General features: G+C 44.3%; 1 protein-coding gene across 1 annotated transcript in view; it reads right to left on the bottom strand.

The window, feature by feature from the left end:
- Window positions 1-17,727, bottom strand: part of LOC148356153 (semaphorin-3aa-like) — an 86,776-nt gene that overhangs the window by 12,489 nt on the left and 56,560 nt on the right. The window contains exons 4-11 of the mRNA XM_088348663.1: window positions 17,169-17,288; window positions 15,430-15,520; window positions 15,234-15,353; window positions 11,549-11,694; window positions 8,434-8,548; window positions 8,286-8,355; window positions 3,602-3,746; window positions 2,346-2,565 (exon numbers count right to left, since the gene is read on the bottom strand). Of these exons, the coding sequence (XP_088204789.1) occupies window positions 2,346-2,565; window positions 3,602-3,746; window positions 8,286-8,355; window positions 8,434-8,548; window positions 11,549-11,694; window positions 15,234-15,353; window positions 15,430-15,520; window positions 17,169-17,288 (1,027 nt within the window). The remainder of the gene's footprint in view (window positions 1-2,345; window positions 2,566-3,601; window positions 3,747-8,285; window positions 8,356-8,433; window positions 8,549-11,548; window positions 11,695-15,233; window positions 15,354-15,429; window positions 15,521-17,168; window positions 17,289-17,727) is intronic.

Genomic DNA, 17,727 nt, shown 5'->3' with positions numbered 1-17,727 from the left:
CGCCGGTTCAAGTCTCGGCCGAGTCATAGCTAAGACTTACAATATTGGTACTCCCTGCTTGGCGCTCGGCATTAAGGGTTGGAATTGGGGGGTTTGCTCATCTAGTGACTCCCAACACAGCAGTTGGGTCTAAAAACCCAGCGTCGATCGAAGGCGACGCGTCACGTCGAGAGGTTCATGTGTCAAATGATTTCTGGTATACGTATATCATGTTAACGGTCTACGGGGGCGGCAGTAGCTCAGGAGGTAGAGCGATCGTTTTAGGATTAAGGGATCCCAGTTCGAATCCCGGCTTGTCCGTGTTACATGTCGAAGTGTCCTTGGGTAAGACATTGAACCCCCAATTACCCCCAATAAGCAGGTTAGCGCCTTACATGGCTGCACAGATCACGGCCGCTATTGGGAAATGTGAAGCACAATGTAAAGCGCTTTGGGAAGTCATTGACTTGAAAAGCGCTAGAGAAATGCAGATCATTTCATTTCATTTCATTACTGGCTGAAAAAATAAATACAAAAAAATAAAATAAAAAAATAAAAAGGACTTATTCCTGGAGGTATCTTATTGCGCGTTGAATGTTTTCATACAGCACTCTGTGTTGCATTTCGTATTCTGAAAAGTACTTTATACACTTGGATCTGATACATGATCAGTGTTTCTCAACTTGTGGCTCAGGACCCAAAAGTGGAGCACAGTCCCTTGCCATGGCAAAATAATGCTAACAATAACGGAGGGTCATTTAACAGATGGCCAGAATTTCATGCAAATGCGAGTTGACGCCTGCATTTCACACATCCTATACGAGCTGTGGTATTTATCATCTCGAAAACAAAGCCACAGAAGTGAAGCGTTAGAGATTTCAATGAAATGCTGCTAACTGGGGAATTTGGTATCATTACTTGGCAATGGACTACGGCGCTTAATCACTTATGCTGCTGCTGGACATTCGTGCCGCTTTTGACACTGTGGACCATAATATCTTAGTAGAACGGTTGGAAAAATGAATTGGTCTCTCAGGAACCGTCCTCTTAGGGTTCAGATCCTACCTCTCAGATAGGACGCACTGTGTTAAATATGGTGAAATGACATCTGAGCCCTTTAGTGTTACCTGTGGTGTTCCGCAGGGTTCAGTACTTGGCCCCCTTCTTTTCAGCATTGACATGCTTCCATGAAGTGAGATTTTTTGCAAGAATAATATCAGTTTCCACTGCTACTCAGATGACACTCAACTATTTATTATGATGGAGTAATCTGCCACACTAAATTGTGGAAATTTGGAGGCCTGCCGCACCGAGATAAAAGAGTGGATGTCACTCAACTTCTTGCGCCTTAACTCTGAAAAGACCAAAATGCTAGTTATCGGTCCATCCAAATGCCGTGACTTGTTCTCAAAAACATCTCTGAACATTGGAAAATGTAGTATCACCCAGCGTGACTCAGTTAAAAATTTAGGTGTCATGTATGACCCCAATCTGTCCTTTCAAACACACGTGAAGAAAATTACTAGAACCGCTTTCTTCCATCTTGGCAATATTGCTAAAATTCTTCCTATGCAGTCTCAGTCAGATGCGGAGATTATAATTCATGCGTTTGTTACCTCCCGTCTAGATTACTGTAATGCACTACTCTCCGGTCTCCCGAAATCCAAAATCAAGAGCCTTCAGCTGGTACAAAATGCTGCAGCCAGGCTTTTAACGAAGACAAGAAAGTTTGATCACATGAGCCCAATTTGAGCTAACCTGCATTGGCTCCCTGTTAGCTTAAGATGTGATTTTAGAGTTCTGTTGGTAGTATAGGAAATCATGCATGGACTTGCTCCCTCATATCTTTCAGATTTAACTTTCCCCCTATGTTCCGGTCCAGAGCCTTCACTCTGAAAACGCTGGTCTACTCATGATCCCAAGAGCCAAGAAGAAATCCGACAGTGTTTTCCATTGGGTGCCTTGGTGCTGTGGAATGCTCTTCCCCCTGAGATCGGATCTGCAACCTCAGTGGAAATGTCTAAATCTAAGCTTAAAACACACTTCTATTCTATAGCATATGAATAACCTAGATTTTATGCTGACAATATCTCTGTATTATTTGCCCTCATGTAGGTTTTAGATCAGGGGATGGTGTCATAAAAGTCTGTAGTTTGCAGTAATCTGTTGTCTGTGCAGCCCTTTGAGACTTTTTCTGATTAAGGGCCAAAAAAATAAACATGACTTGACTTGACTTGTGGTCGTTTTGAGTAGTCTATATTCTACTGTGCACAATCTTGTCATTCAATAAATTTGGAATGTCTTTCTCGATCTTGTAATCAGGATAGAATGGTGAAGGAAGGGATGGACAGAGTGCGCGGTCGTACCGGTGCCGATGAACATGACGTCGTACTGGCCGTCCTCGGCCTCCACGCGGTCCACCACCAGCTGCGACAACTGGTAATCCACGTGGGTGCGCACCATGATGGGGCGCCCTCCGACGGGCTGCACCGGGTTAAACATGGCCGGGTGGCCGCGAGCAAAGGTGATCACGTCGTCCGGAAGATCTTTGGTCGAGTCGAAACCGCCGAAGGTTTTGCTCGGGCACTGTGGGAACATTGAGACCGGTACTGAAGTTTGTGGGGGTCGTTTCACTTTCTTCGGAATTCAGATGCCAACGTTTTATCTAAGCCAAGGGTTGACCTAACGAACACGACTTGTGTCCAAACCAGGGGTGGACAAACTAAGCCTGTCATCTGGCTAGCCCAATTAAAATGTTACAAATATCAATATAATTTATATATACTAATAGCAAAAATATGTCTTGTCCTGGCAGTGTCCCTTTGTGTGTCTAGCCTTAATAAGAAACACGGATTTCAAAAATTATTAACGTATGCGTCACTGAAGCCCAAAATTCACATAGTATCTCCAAACAGAAGAGCAGCTTCAGCGACAGACTGCTGTCACAGTCTTGTTCCACGGACAGACTGAGAGGAGATCATGTCTTCCTCATGTCATGAGGCTCTTTAACTCCACCCGGGGAGTAAAAGCCAACATTAAACCCCACCCCCACATTTGCATATTAACCTATTTTTATGACAGTGTGTATTTTATGTAGCACTATTTAAATACTCTATATCAACACGTTATATTGGGTATTTCTGTATTCTATTTCTTTTATTCTTTTATTTTTCAACACAAGGATACTGCTGGAAGTGTTCATTTCCCTATGGGGATGAATGAATTATCCATCTACCTGTCTATCTATCTAGTAGGCTGTATTTTTCTGTTCTTGATTTTTTTAATCAATTTCCATGCTATTAAGGACTTCTGAGCTAGCCATGTTGCATTTGGAGTTTTACATAGCATCTCTATAGTAGCGTCCCTTGCTACTTGGACACCAAAATAGCAAGGGACACTACATAACTTTAGTACTTGAAAAAGGGACGTACTGGCAAGGTATCCTATTTGAGAATATCGGCAGATACAATTATTTCTTATCCTTCTGGCTGGGTCCCCTGGACACGGGCCGTGACTCAAGATTGACCACCCTCCATAATTTTAATTTAAACGTGCAATAAGTAATACGTCTCAGCATTATCTACTATGCTAATATGCTCGTACGCTCGGCCATGATACTCACAGTTCCGGGTCGGGGGTAGGGCACCCTGCCTTGGAAGGGCACCCACTGGTAGGTGGGCCCGTCCCTGTGGGCGTATGGTCCAAGGAACACCCTCCGGATGTCGGCCATGTTGTACATGCACACCGCCGAACCTTTGAAGATGTTGCTGCGGGGGAGAAACCGCGAATGAGTGCGGGAGACGGAATGAGACAAACCTCCGGCGAGCAAAGAGGGGAAGGTCTCTGATTGTTTCCAGATTTTTTGCTTCGTAGGAATTTTGGCTTCGGACTTTGCTTTCCAGAGCATCTCTTGGAGTGGTGACAGTGGCTTTCGCTTGCTCCAGATAGATGGAGATCAATCCATCTCGTAAAAAGGAAGTGGAAGCTCTCCTTGTGAATTTACGATTCGTATTAGGGTTATCTATAAGGCAACGCGCGTCGGAATCGGAAGGTTCCAACCAACTTTGACAGTTCAACGTGCTTTAATGGAGACACACAAAACACTCTGATTTATGGAGTTTGTTTGACTAAAAATCTACAGAGGAAACTTGACTAGAATACAAAATAAAGCGAGGATGAGAAAATAAAAAACAAAGAAGGATAGAAGTTGGGATCTTGACTGGGACCATTTCAAAAGAACGTTGGACCAATTTTTACTGTCGGTAAGATTTAAAGCAACTGGACGTGATTTTAATTTGATAAGATTCCCCCTAAAGTCACACCAATCTATACCTGACACCGCGAGATGGACTTTGGTCTCGGTTGTGTGGTGGTGGCGTGCACTTCAGATGTCCTCGGTGGTAATGCGGCAGTCCTTAAAGCTGAACCAGGATCACTGCATGGCGTTGAAGGATGCCGGCTTAGCACGGTTCTCTGCTTGCTTTGTTGGGACCCTTTGATTGCTTATGGGCCAGGATTTGGTCCTGTACTGCTTTTTTGGCTAGAACCCGACTTGCTGGCTCCAGAGAACTCTCTTGGCCTCTTGTAACGGACCCCTTGTTTGCTCGCTGGCTTCTTTCAAAACTGAAATTCAGGAGCTCCGGGCCTCTTGTAAGACGGACCCCTTGTTTGCTCGCTGGCTTCTTTCAAAACTGAAATTCAGGAGCTCCGGGCGGCGGCTCCCACTGGCTTCTCGGGGACCGGGCGTCAAGGCATTCCGGAACAATTCTTTGTTTTACAAATGTGAGCTAACGCCTCACATTTAGTTCATAAAATCACTGTGACTGAATTAGCAGTATTCGATGCACATATTCTGCCGTTATTTCATCATTTTTGTTTTAACATTGCGAACCGGAATCCTGACTAGACGTTGAATGCTCTACGCGTCCGCCTAATTAAGAGTATGTGCGTCGAGTCGGCTAAGCGCGGAAGATGAATGGGAAGGCGCTCGCAGGCGGCCGATGGACGGAAATTCAATTAAGCGAAGGGCGCGTTTCGCGTGTGAGAAGCATCCGTTGGTGTAGAAATTCCATCTCGCACAAACACACATCCATACATCAATAGCGGCGCCTCATTAAGCCGCCATATTAAAAGAAGGTGCGTTCCATTCATCTCGGCAAACTGCCGGCGTAGAAAAGCAATTAAGTCCCTGGTACTCCCCGTTGCCCTTTAATTGAATCGAACGTGCGCTTACGTGCGTGCGCGCCGATTGCCCGCTCAGCTCGAACGCAAGCCAGAAAATTGATAGAAGCTCTTCTATGCCGTTGCCCCATTGAGACGCGTCGTATCATTAGCCGTGATTGACGGTGAAGTGTTTGGACTCCCGTTTCCTACGTATGCAAATGAGCCATCGTGCCCGTAAGTGCAACCATCTGGGCCATTCAGGTTTTTGGTTGTTCGGGGGAGCCCCCAGGGGAATTTGTCTTCAAAAACAATCAAATCATCCGTCACGAAGACGGAGATCTGGAGAACCCTTTAGGAAATGATTATTCTAACCACCGTCAGCTCCTAGCGGTTGCCTAGTAACACTTTAACAAAACACATAACAGGAGCAGTCGGTATGAACCTTGAAGAACGTTCTACGTGGTAAAAATGTGCTGAGAATAAAAGATGTCGCTGGAATAGGTTTCTAATGACATCACATGTAAATGATACATAGCCCTTACTACTTCCTGCTTCTGTTATCGCTGGTTCACTGCTTCGCACGTTTTGAAATGAATTGGTTTTGTCCTTGTTGTCATTGATATCATTGTATTGTGTATTGTGAGTGTGCGTTTTAAGTGTGAAGCACATTGTAAAGCGCTCTTCATTGACTTGAAAAGCACTATTTAAATGCAGACCATGACCAATACAGACCATTCAGCAGGGACAGATTAGGGGAGGGCGCCCAGTGATGGTTGGGAACGCAAAGAAATTGGTGCCTCGTGGAGAATTATCAGGTTCCGGAACCAACGCGTCTGGAAGCGTCTGGAAGAACTGCCGGTCTGGCCTTTTGCTAATGGCTAGGCTACCAATTCATTAAGCCACTGCTACAGACCCTGTATCTTGTCACTGCCAGGTCCATTAGCCAATAAATGGATGAGTTGGAGCCACAACTCGTGGGAAACCACTACTTTCGGGATGGCCTTATTTTAATCAGCATGGAGATCGGTCTCCATTCGAGGACACCTGATATTTTCGCGCAGCTAGCCGGCTGCTCTCTAAATTGCTTGCACTGAAAGGAGAAACCCTCCAATTTTGTTTTACTTTTGTAAAATGGCAGGAAATCTATTCATTCAACTGAATTGATCTGTAGCTTGTTATTATTTGTAGATCTATAATTGTTTCTTGTGACAGTCATATACTCTCAATGGGTAATTACGTTTTTTCCATTTTTGGGGCTTTCATGAAGGTGTGACGCCACTTTCCGGATTTTCACTTTTTGCGAGTGGTTCTGGTCCCCATTTAGCGCCAAAACCCGGGGATTTCTGTATCGGCCAACGTATGATGAGTGTGCACCCCCTTATTGCGATTAGTGCTGTAGAAAGGGCGCCCCTTTTCTTTTCTCGTACTCCTGTCACTCTATTATCATTTGTTTACAAGAAATAAACACTTGCAGACTCGCACACTATGATCGATATCGAGGGTTTGAATAGGTCAAGTTTCATTGCATGTCGGGAACCGTAATGTGAAAGAATAGGAAAAGCTCTTTGTGCGAAATATCGTGACCTGGACAAGCAATTGAGCTACGGCTAAAGCCCCACCCTCAAACGAGATGAACCAATCACAGTGTGCATAGCAAACCCAAAGCACTCGGACATTCGGAGTTTCCTCGTCCATAGAGATCATTAAAGTTCGTTGTCAAACGCTGTGCATGGGGTACAAGTACATCTGATACAAGATAAAATCTGGGCGGTGGAATGCATTTCTTACTGTTTCCAAAGCCACACTTAAATCCAGACAACACAGCAACAGCTCAACGTGAATAACGCTAATAAGAATGTCTACATCTGTTCTAAGGTAAGTCAACATAGTACAGTGGAACCTCGGTTTTCGAACGCCTCTCAGTTCGAACAAATCGGAGTCCGACCAAAAATTTCGAGAAATTCTTGCTTCGCCGTTCGGTCAAAAAAATCGGAGTTCGAACGTCGGTAATGCGTGAGTGCGTACGCTAGGGTGCCATGCTGAGCGGCGTACGGGTGTTTTAGCCCCTTATTATGCCTCTGAAGAAAGTCAGTGCAAGCAGCAAAGTTGCTACAGGTGAATAAAGAAAAGTAGTGCCTACAACTATTGCATTTCAGAAAGAAATAATAGCAAAATATGAAGGAGGTGTGCGAGTGTCTGATCTTGCTAGGGAATACAGCATGGTTAAATCTACGATCAGTACGATACTAAAGAATAAGGAGGCTGTGAAATCTAGTGATGTGGCTAAGGGAGTGAGTGCTATAAGCAAGCAACGGCCGTCCAACTGCGCCTTCTGCTGACCACCACAAAGGTAAGAAATCCTATCCATAATTCTTTTCTTTGTCCTTTTTTTTATTTTTACACATTCATGTTAGCGTCATCTTTCGTACGGAAGATTACGATAACGCGAACGTACGATTAGCCTGGGTTAGCTTAATGTTTACGTTAAACATTCAAGGTAAATCATTCAAGGTGTTGGAACGGATTAAAACGATTTACATTGTTTTTAATGGGAAAAATGATTTTGGTGATCGAACAAATCGCTTTTCGAACAAGGTTCTGGAACGGATTATGGTCGAGAACCGAGGTTCCACTGTATTTGAGGCAACATAATGTCACTTTGCTGGCGAGAAATATCAAAACATCTCTAACGCTAGCTAACGCTAGCTCTTACAAGTCACGTCAAGTTAGGTGAATTAGTTGAAGGTAAATTTTATTTCTCACCCTACAGCGCATAAACAATGCAGAACCTCTAGCTTGTTGTTTAAGATGGTGATGACAAGGAGATAATGTTTTTCATCTTTACATTGTTACCTGTCACTTTCCAATGCATCGTTGAGGCCCTCTTGGTGACTTTGAGATGATATGTGATCTTTGAGGGCCCAAAGGCGCATCAATGGCCTCCTGCCAAATATTTCCTACTGTGACACTCGCCATAGCTCTCTTGACACAATATTCCATCTTTGTCCGAGTGAGTAAAGGGGTTGGGGCTGAGCTATCAATTGCCTGCTTCACTTCAAGGGAAGATAAGCCTTCGATAGCGATGATGGGAGGAGTTTAAATGCTATGCTTCGATAACAACCACGATATGAGGGGACGCGTACCTGGACGTGGTGAAAACAGCATAGATGAGCGGATTTTTGGGGTCCTTAGCGCTCATCAAGAAGACGTCCTCTGAAACAAGCAAAACGGAGACGTGGAAACGTCATCTTGGGAGGGCTTTTCCGAGCTCCTCGGCGTCGGGAAACTTACGCAGCTCATCGAAGTGAGTGTCGATGCCGTTGACGCCCGGCACGGAACACATGAGCCGGGCCTTCAGGAAGGTGGTCCACTTGTTGACCAGGCTGCGGTGGCCTCCCAGGTCGTTCTGCGGAGGAATCACAAATATTGGAATCCTTTTCTAAAAGGACCCCTGTTAGGCCCATCACAATTAGAGACAAGACACATTCGTTTCAGAGCATGAGGAGATGGAAACTGTTCCTTCGATTCTCATTTGACCAGATGCTGAGCAGCTCCTCTATTTTATGACAACCAGTTCAATCACAGAGTTTCGGGGAAGGGATGTTTAACATAGCAAAGTCGCCTTTGCAAGTAAAACGCTCTCTTGTTCTCTTAGTATTATACCAAATCATACATGGACTTGCTCCCTCATATCTTTCAGATCTGATTTCCCCCTATGTTCCGGTCCGAAGCCTTCGTTCTGAAAGCCCCGGTCTTCTGGTGATCCCAAGAGCCAAGAAGTGTTCCGCAGGTTCGAGAGCGTTCTCCATCCGGGCACCGGTGCTGTTGAATACTCTTCCCCCTGAGATTCGATCTGCAACCTCAGTGGAAATGTTTAAATCTAAGCTTAAAACACACTTCTACTCTAAAGCACAGCATAACCTATACTTTTTGTGGACAATATCTCTGTATTATTTTTCCTCATGTTGAGGTTTTTGAGTTTTTCCTTGCCCTCATGTAGGTTCCAAATCAGGGGATGGTGTAATAATAGTCTGAAATAATAGTCCGTGCAATACCCTGTGCAGCCCTTTGAGACTCTTTGTAATTAAAGGCTATACAAATAAAAAGGACTTGACTTGACGGTGGTCTACAAAACAAGGGATCCCTAAAACAGACCAACATACATAGGAAAACAGCCAATGATGGTGTAAGAAAATACTTGACTCAACTTTAAAGTTTCTGGAAAGTTCCTTATTTGTAGAAAATGCATTAGAAATGGACAATAATCCAATCAACCCAAAATAGATATCTTTCTAAAAGTACTGCAACTAGTGTGCTGGATTTGGTATCGGTTAGAGGTAACTAAAAGAGCAAATTTGGGACATTTTGCATGCCATTAATAGAATAGAATAGAATTTACCTTTATTGTCATTTTTACAAAATGGGTTAACATATTGTGACAACGAAATTGGGCATGACACTCCAGTTTCACACATTCACAGTGAGGTAAAAAAGCCAAGAAGATGAAGGAACAGAGAAGATAAGGTTATAAAACAAGGAGGATAAGGTTATAGTTATAATTGACACAATATTTACACAAGAAATGTCGGTGTGTAGGATGTTACATTCAGCTTGGTATCGTAACGGTTTGTGCAATTATGCATTTGGTGCAATGGGGCAGCGTTAAGTGTTCCTAAGGGAGCAAATACATTTGGTTTTAAGTCCTTTCTTACTAAACTATAGGCATTCATATGATAACTGGACTAAAAGCAAGTGGTCCGCAAACTCTGTGCCCATAGACTGGCACCAGCCTGTGGATAATTTTGTACCCTAGTAGCCTGGCTGCTTACTGTATGTTTTGATGAGCCAGCCCCCCGTTTTTCCGCCAATCGCTCTTGATTAGCATTCCTAGCCGCCGGCTAGTCTGCCGAGTCCCTGCTGGTTTAGCCCTTGTTAGCTCTCTGAGTGTTATTTTTGCCAGTTGGCCCCATTTTGGTTGCTCGCCATTCGGTGTACGATTGCTGAATCCACCTTCGACACGATGCCTAAGAACTAGCAAAACTTGGCTTAAAACGATCAAAACCTTTTCAACTACCGTCTGGACTATAAGCCGCTACTTCTTTCCCCAAACGTTCAACCCTGCGGCCAATTTATGTAATTTTTCTAACGGCCGCCAGCGTCGCTCGAGTACAAATGGTAAGATTTAGACCGGTGGAATATATGCGCCGAGGAAGACTGCAACTTCTTGGCTTGACTAGCGGCGAGAAATCTATCACTGAAACTGGCCGCATGCGAAAGGCAACTTTTTCGCAAGTCTGCCAGTGGATCCTGACAGCGTGGGGTAGCATCAAAAAATCCACCATCACCAACGGGTTCCGAAAAGCCGGTCTGCTGCGTGAGAGGAGGGCACAGAATCAGGAGTGGGTGGGAGCGTGGGACGACGTCTATATGACACCGTTTCTTTCCGACACTGAGGAAGACGACTTTGATGGCTTCAGTTCTAAGGAGGAAGATGAGGACGGTTTACCGTGATTTTTACAAGTACGGTATGTTTTTTTAACAGACCCGTTTACTGTGTTGCTTGTTGCTAGCGTGTTGCTACCATTTACTGCCCGGATTAAATTTATATTATTATTATTAAAGCTTTGAAAACTCTCTCAGTGTATCATTATTCTTTGTAAATATGTGTAACCATGTATAATATGTATTTGCAACTGTATATTTTTGTAATGTATTTATTTGTATTTATTTTGGACACTTATTCCGATATGTTTTGGACGGGCGAATTAAAAAGAAGGGGCGTAACAAATGCGGGCTGACGTGAAGTGGGGACCGGTAAAGGTGAGTGTTTGTGGACGTGGCGGACAATAGTGAAAATATATTTTTCCCACCCTTACTTTTGGAAATAAACACTTTTTTCCTTGGATTACTCTGCCGGTCTGCATCAAACCTAAGTACCGGTTTCATTTTCCGTTCATTTTGCCGGCTGTGATTTTTGGACTGTGTACTTCAATGAAGGTTATTCAGTTACAATCGCGGGACTTAAATTCGGGTCTGGGTTATTTTTTTTTTTTGTTACATTTTTTTAATGCGGGCGCATGCGGCTTATATACAGGTGTGGCTTGTGTAAGTACAAGATCGGTTTTCCTCTTAAAATGTGGTGGGTGCGGCTTATAATCAGGTGCGCTCTATAGTCCGGAATTTACGGTAATTAACACGTAAACCAATATGGCTTGCATTACCCTGATGATGTCACAGCTCAGGAAGTCTAAAACAGGACAAGCTGTCTTCAAGATGCATTATCTCTGAAAGTCATTGGAATATAGCGTATATGACGTATATAGATAGATATTCTGCAATATTTTCTCCCATTTTGTACGTTTTAGAATTCGGGAATCCGTTCAACGAAGCGGCTCTTTTTTGTTACCTTACACAGCTGTCCTATCCGGGCAACGGTTGCCTTGCCCCCCGTGTGCTCTCCGTCCATGGCGTTTTCTTTAAAGAACAGGAAGATCTTGTCATCCTCGGGGTTGTCGCTCTCCGGGACCAAGTGAATGCCGACGAATCTGGGGTCTAGAAGGTGGAAAAAGGGGAACAAGGCGGCCATTAAAACAAGTCAAACAAAGCCAAGTCTGTTCCAGGGTTCCAAGTTCACCTCCATTTTACACCTCAGCAAGCGATCCCCAGTGATGGAGCGAGTATTCAAACCACATCTACAGTACTTCATACCACATGGTTCTGATTTTGCCCCGTACCTTGGATTTTTCAGAGTGGGAGGAAATCAAAGTCTGGGACCGCAGATTTCCGCTCGTAAGCTTCGGGGGGGAAAATAGAAGGGCGTTGCGCGCCTGACTGAAACAAACGGTGCCATGTTACGCCTCCCTGAGGATTCTTTCGCAAGAGCTGTGAAAAAGGAAGGGCGGGAGAGCGCCTTCGTACGCCTTCTCCGTGGCCAAATTCAAGCACTTTCCAGGCCAATTTTTCAATTTTCCAGTATTTTCAAAGGAAGGAATGCACGGCGATCGAAATCAAGTTTTTGGTTAACTTTGATGACGAAAATAAAGTTGCTATCTTGCTGCTAGCACCATTTTTAGCTGTTACTATTAATAATCTTATGGGCTGCTATAAAGTGACACAAATTCTGCCATTCTGCTTCAACAATGCAAGTGGAGCTTGGCTAAGTCACACCTGTTTACAAATAGGCAAAGGGCTCTGGTGGATAAAATTCTGAAATGAAATGATTTGCATTTATATAGCGCTTTTCAAGTCAATGACTTCCCAAAGCGCTTTACAATGTGCTCCAATAGCGACCTTGTATTGCAGCCATGTAAGACGCTAACTTGCTTATTGGGGGTTTAAGGGGTTCAGTGTCTTACCCAAGGACACTTTGACATGTAACACGGACGAGCCGGGATTCGAACTGGGATCCCTTGATCCCAAGACGAGCGCTCTACCTCCTGAGCTACTGCCGCCCCAAATTAGAGTTCAAAAGTACTGTACATACTATAGTGTATAAAAACAGAAAAATCATTTTCATGATATTGATAGCGTCGAAGCAGAGTGCATTCAATCTTTCAATCGACTGCTTTTCTTTGACTTATTTTCATGCGTTTGTTTGTCAGAAGATAGGTGTTTATATTTGTGAAAATAGAATTATAGTGAATTGTTTTTCATTTTATCATTTATTTATAGCACTGAAGAGTTCATATTTTTAATTGATATTTTATTGTTTTTTGGTTTTTGACATAAATACTGTTCAGTATGTAAAAAGCACATGTTAGGTATATATGGCAAAAAAATGTGTCTGTGAATATGTTGAGGTTTTTGAGTTTTTCCCTGCCCTCATGTAGGTTTTAGATCAGGGGTTGCAATAATCTGTGGTCAGTGCAGCCCTTTGAGACTCTGCGATTAAGGGCGTCACAAATAAACATCCATCCATTATCTGCACCGCTTATCCTCAGTAGGGTTGCGGGGGTGCCGGAGCCCCATCAGTGGGCAGGGGACACCCTGAACTGTTGGGCACACAGGGACAGACAACTCACTTATTCAAGCCGAGGGACAATTAGGTTAGGCCAATCAACCTGACATGCATGTTTTTGAGTTGTGGGAGGAAACCGGAGTGCCCGGAGGAAACGCACGCAAGCACGGGGAGAACATACAAACTCCGCACAGGAAGGTAGCTGGATTTGAACCCATGACCTCAGAACTGTGCCGCACAAATAAACATATGTTTTGCAATTACTAAATAACTTGGTGTATAGTGTTTTACTATTATGATAATGTATCGTAAAAAAAAGTCATTTATTGTGTGGGCTATCGAGTCAGACTGCCAAGAAACCTGGCAATGGCAACAATTTCAATCATTTTAAGCACTTCACCCAAAATCCAAGCATTTTGAAAACACAAGATTAAAATCCAAGGATTTTCTAGTATTTCAAGCACCCGTACGACGGAAGCAGGTGCCATGAACCCCAGGAGGACCCTCCCCCGCACTGAATACGTGCCATTAAATCCACACTTAGAAAAATTAGGGCTCAAGTGGCGCCGTTTGCCGCCTGGAATTACAAACGGGAAGGTCGTCCTACGCACAGGGACGCATTACCAAACGGACGATTGCGTTTTAAAAGCCATTACACGCAGTACAGTAATATACTGTAAAATATGACTTTAATAAGAGGATCATAAAAAGTGAAACTTTTTTATGACGCACGTGGCTTTTTTCAGCACCTGTAGTTGGAGCGGTACTTCCCCTCCGGTGACACGCGAGACCCTTGTTGAGAAATAGCAAAAGCAATATCCCCGACTTTCGAAATCCCCACCGTTACGAGGTGAAAGATGGATGGGGATTAACGTCAGGGCGATAGGTCGTCGGCGGTGCAGGGGCTTCTGGAGAAGAACAAGGGGAATTGGACTCCGCCACAGGAAAACAGCTGAGACGGGATTAGCCGTGTGGGAAAGCAGAAGACAGTGGACCAGCTCTACAACCCCTATAGGGTCCTCCAGTGTCCATGGGAGTTTGCCTATCTGGTATACATGTGTTTTGTGGACTAGGAGACGGCATTTTACCATGTTCCTCAGGGGAGCCCTGCAGGGTGCTTCACGAGTATAGGTTTATCCGGGCTGTGCGGTCCCTGTATGCCCGGTGCCAGAGTTTGGTCCGATTGCCGGCAGTATGTCTTGTTTGTGTTCAGTGGGAGCAGGACTCTGCCAAGACTGCCCTTTGTCACTGATTCTGTTTATAACTTTTCTGGACAGCCTTGGTGGGAAAAAAGTCCGATTTGGGGGCCTCGGCATTGCATCTCTGCTTTTTGCAGATGATGTGGTGCTTTTGGCTTCCTCAGGCCTTGATCTTCAGCTCTCACTGGAGTGGTTTGCAGGCGAGCGTGAAGCGGCCGGGTGGAAGATCAGCACCTCCAAGTCCGAGACCAGGGTTCTCAGTCGGAAAAGGGAGGCATGCTCCTTCCGGGTTGGGTATGAGATTCTATCCCATGTGGTGGAGGTTAAGTACCTAAGGGTTTTCTTCACAAGCAAGAATAGGATGGAACGGGAGATGGACAGACAGTTCGGTGCAGCGACTGCCGTCATGCAAAACCTGTACCGGTCTGTCGGGGTGAATAAGGAGCTTAGCCGAAAGGCAGAACTCTCCATTTACCGGTCCACCTACGTTCCTACCCTCACCTTTGGTCATTAACTGTGGGTCATAACAGAAAGAACCTGGGGACAAGCGGCTGAAATGAATTTCTTCCGCAGGGTGGCTGGGATCCCCCTGAGAGATAAGGAGAGAAGCTCGGTTATCTGATAAGGACGCCTCATGGACGCCTCCCGCGGGAGGTGTTCCGGGCATGTCCCACTAGCAGGAGGCCCTAGGGACAACCCAGGACAAGCTGGCGAGACTACGTCTCTAGGCTGGCCTGTGAACGCCTCAGATGAGCTTGGGATAGCGATGTCTGGGCTTTCCTGCAGAGGCTTGTGTACCCGGGACCTGAACCCGGACAGTCGGAAGAAAACGGATGGATGGAAAGCAAAAGAATTGGATGCTATTGAAAAGGTTTTCCTGAATTAGATGTGATGCTGAACGATAGTGCCTGGTTATCCTTGGGATTAAATTTTACCGTTGAGCCACCTCGAGTCGTGCTGCTCCGTCCGGACGGGGTGGTGCTCGCCCAGCGTCCGGAAAATGGCAAAGTCCCGGCCCATGAAGTCGGCTGACGTCCCCGAGTAGAGTTCCCCGTCTGGGGGGGAAGAAAAAAACCACGTCAGCGGGGACTTCCCGTTTGGCCATCGTAGCCATACCGAAATCCGACTCACCGATCAGAAGCGAAGCGGAGAGCAACTTGGGGTCATAGGGGCTTTTGCCGCGACCATTCTCAAAATGCGAAGCCAGCCGGAAGATGTTGTCCTGCGGAGGGGAGTGCACTGTAAGTCAGGGGTCTCAAACACAATTGACTTGGGGGCTGCCGGGTCCAAACTTCCAATCCCTTTGTTCTGAAATGATCACACTGCTCTTTACAGTCTACAGAATATAACACTTATTATTTTTTATTTTTTTTAAACAAATATGGTTTAACACCTTAACATTTCTTTAAAATGTTGCCTAAAATCCCCGGCCAAGGCAAACCCTAAGTCAACTGAATGCTGTTCTTGAACCGTTTAAAGAGTATGGACGCTTTTGGTCTCTGTTGAGAGGCAACACACTGAAGTTGAAATGAATCTGAAATAATGAAATCATCTGAAATGAACTGAAATAATCACTGCAAGTGATAGTAATATTGAAGAATCTAAAATGGAATACACAGAAGTAGAAGGGTTTTATTGACGCTTGAATTTTTTGCATGGGAGTCTTAGCTGCGACAATAGCTTGGAGCCTTACCTGGTCCCTGGTTAAATTTGATCACAATCTAATAACTAAACATTGTTATTTCCAGATTTTTCCAAAGTTATGTCACGGTGCTTTCAAAAGCTGCCATTTGGAGACAACTAGTTGACAGCTTCAATTTTTAGACATTGTGAAAGAGTCGTAAATGTTTGCCCTTGCTTTCGCACACACTTACGCATGATCATCATGTGCGAAAAAATTGATTTCTGCTTGTATTCATGCACGTTCGTTTTTATTCGAAGACACATTGTAAATATAATTTGAATTGTGTTGGGAATTTCATGGGCTAACCAATGTGTCAATCATCATTTCATTCAGTTACTAATGGCTAAAGACATTTGGAGCTAAAAAAGGCGCTCTATGTTATATCAATGCGGCCCTTTATAGGCTAATGAGGGCTGTGAAGCGGGAAAAAAAGGCCTGGTATTGGCTGAGAGTGGCTAACGGTCATATTGGGAATCATTTTATGAGTTGTGGTGAAACAAACGGATTACGACAAGATCCAACAATGCAGGAATGCTTTCTGTGGGCATTCTGGTCGGTTTGGGAGTCAATATTTGACACGCTTGGATTCTCTGAATTGTCCTGGATGTAACGAAGCCGTTTTTGTGATCGTCCAACTTATTTGCGGGGACGTCACTGGTGAATGACGCCGGCTTTATAGTTTTGGCATCGTAGGTACACGTATTTGTCTAGCAACAGTTAATTGACGTTAACAGAAGGTTAAGGGGTTAATGAAACAACTTAAGAAAGAAGAAGAAGAACTCCAAAAAAAACATGAGTATCCACCCTGAAAACAAGATATGAGACTACCTGTGAAGGCTAATACAATAATGCAACCTCAGTGGACATGTTTAAATCCAAGCTTAAAACTCACTTCTACTCTATAGCATATGAATAACCTATACTTTTCGTGGACAATATCTCTATCGTTTGTGATTGCAACATCCTTTGCTGTCTGGTAACCCTTCTCAAGGTTTCTTCATTTTCCTCATTTTCCTAATGTTGAGGTTTTTGAGTTTTTCCTTGCCCTCATGTTGGTTCCAGATCAGGGGATGATGTAATAATAGTCTGAAAAATAGTCTGTGTAATAACCTGTGCAGCCTTTTGAGACTCTTTGTGATTAAGGGCGTCACAAATAAAAATGACTTGACTTGACTTAATACATTACCTCGGCTTTCTTGCCCATTTCCAAATAAGAACAGATGGGATGGAAAGCTCCAGTGCCACAAACAAACAAGTGCGTTTGGTTGAAGGGTTGGAGCACGCGGATGAAGTTGGAGCACTCTTTCTGCAACACAACAAACAGGAAATAGACGCACCTTTAATTGAGACCAGCAAAATATTTGAACATAGAGAGGTCTGAACAATGTTTAGGTGAGATTATTTTCAAAAGGAGTAGCAAGGATTGTTTTGTGTATTGTTACCCAATGCGACATCTATTGCGCCCTGGTCATCCTAGAAAGGGGGATTACTAACATCATTTATTAATTAACATTAATAACACCATAGGCGCCGCCGCGAGCGGCAGCCTTTCCGGCGTCTCCGTATTATTTCGCTCTTTTTGTGATTTATTGTTTTTATTGTCTGCTTCCATCTTCGGTGTTTTTCGTCCCATTTGACAATTACACTTTCTATCCTATCGTCATGGGTTTTAACGCACAAAAATGCGTGTATTCGAGGAATCGACTCCTTGACCTGAAGAATTCTTGGGCCCCATCGTAGCTGCA

Source organism: Urocampus carinirostris, chromosome 11, assembly GCF_059441175.1.
Source record: "Urocampus carinirostris isolate Australia breed hairy pipefish chromosome 11, RoL_Ucar_1.0, whole genome shotgun sequence".
NCBI classification, from domain to species: domain Eukaryota; kingdom Metazoa; phylum Chordata; class Actinopteri; order Syngnathiformes; family Syngnathidae; genus Urocampus; species Urocampus carinirostris.
Note: the sequence above shows the minus strand (reverse complement) of the source record. Positions and strands in the feature narration are given on the sequence as shown.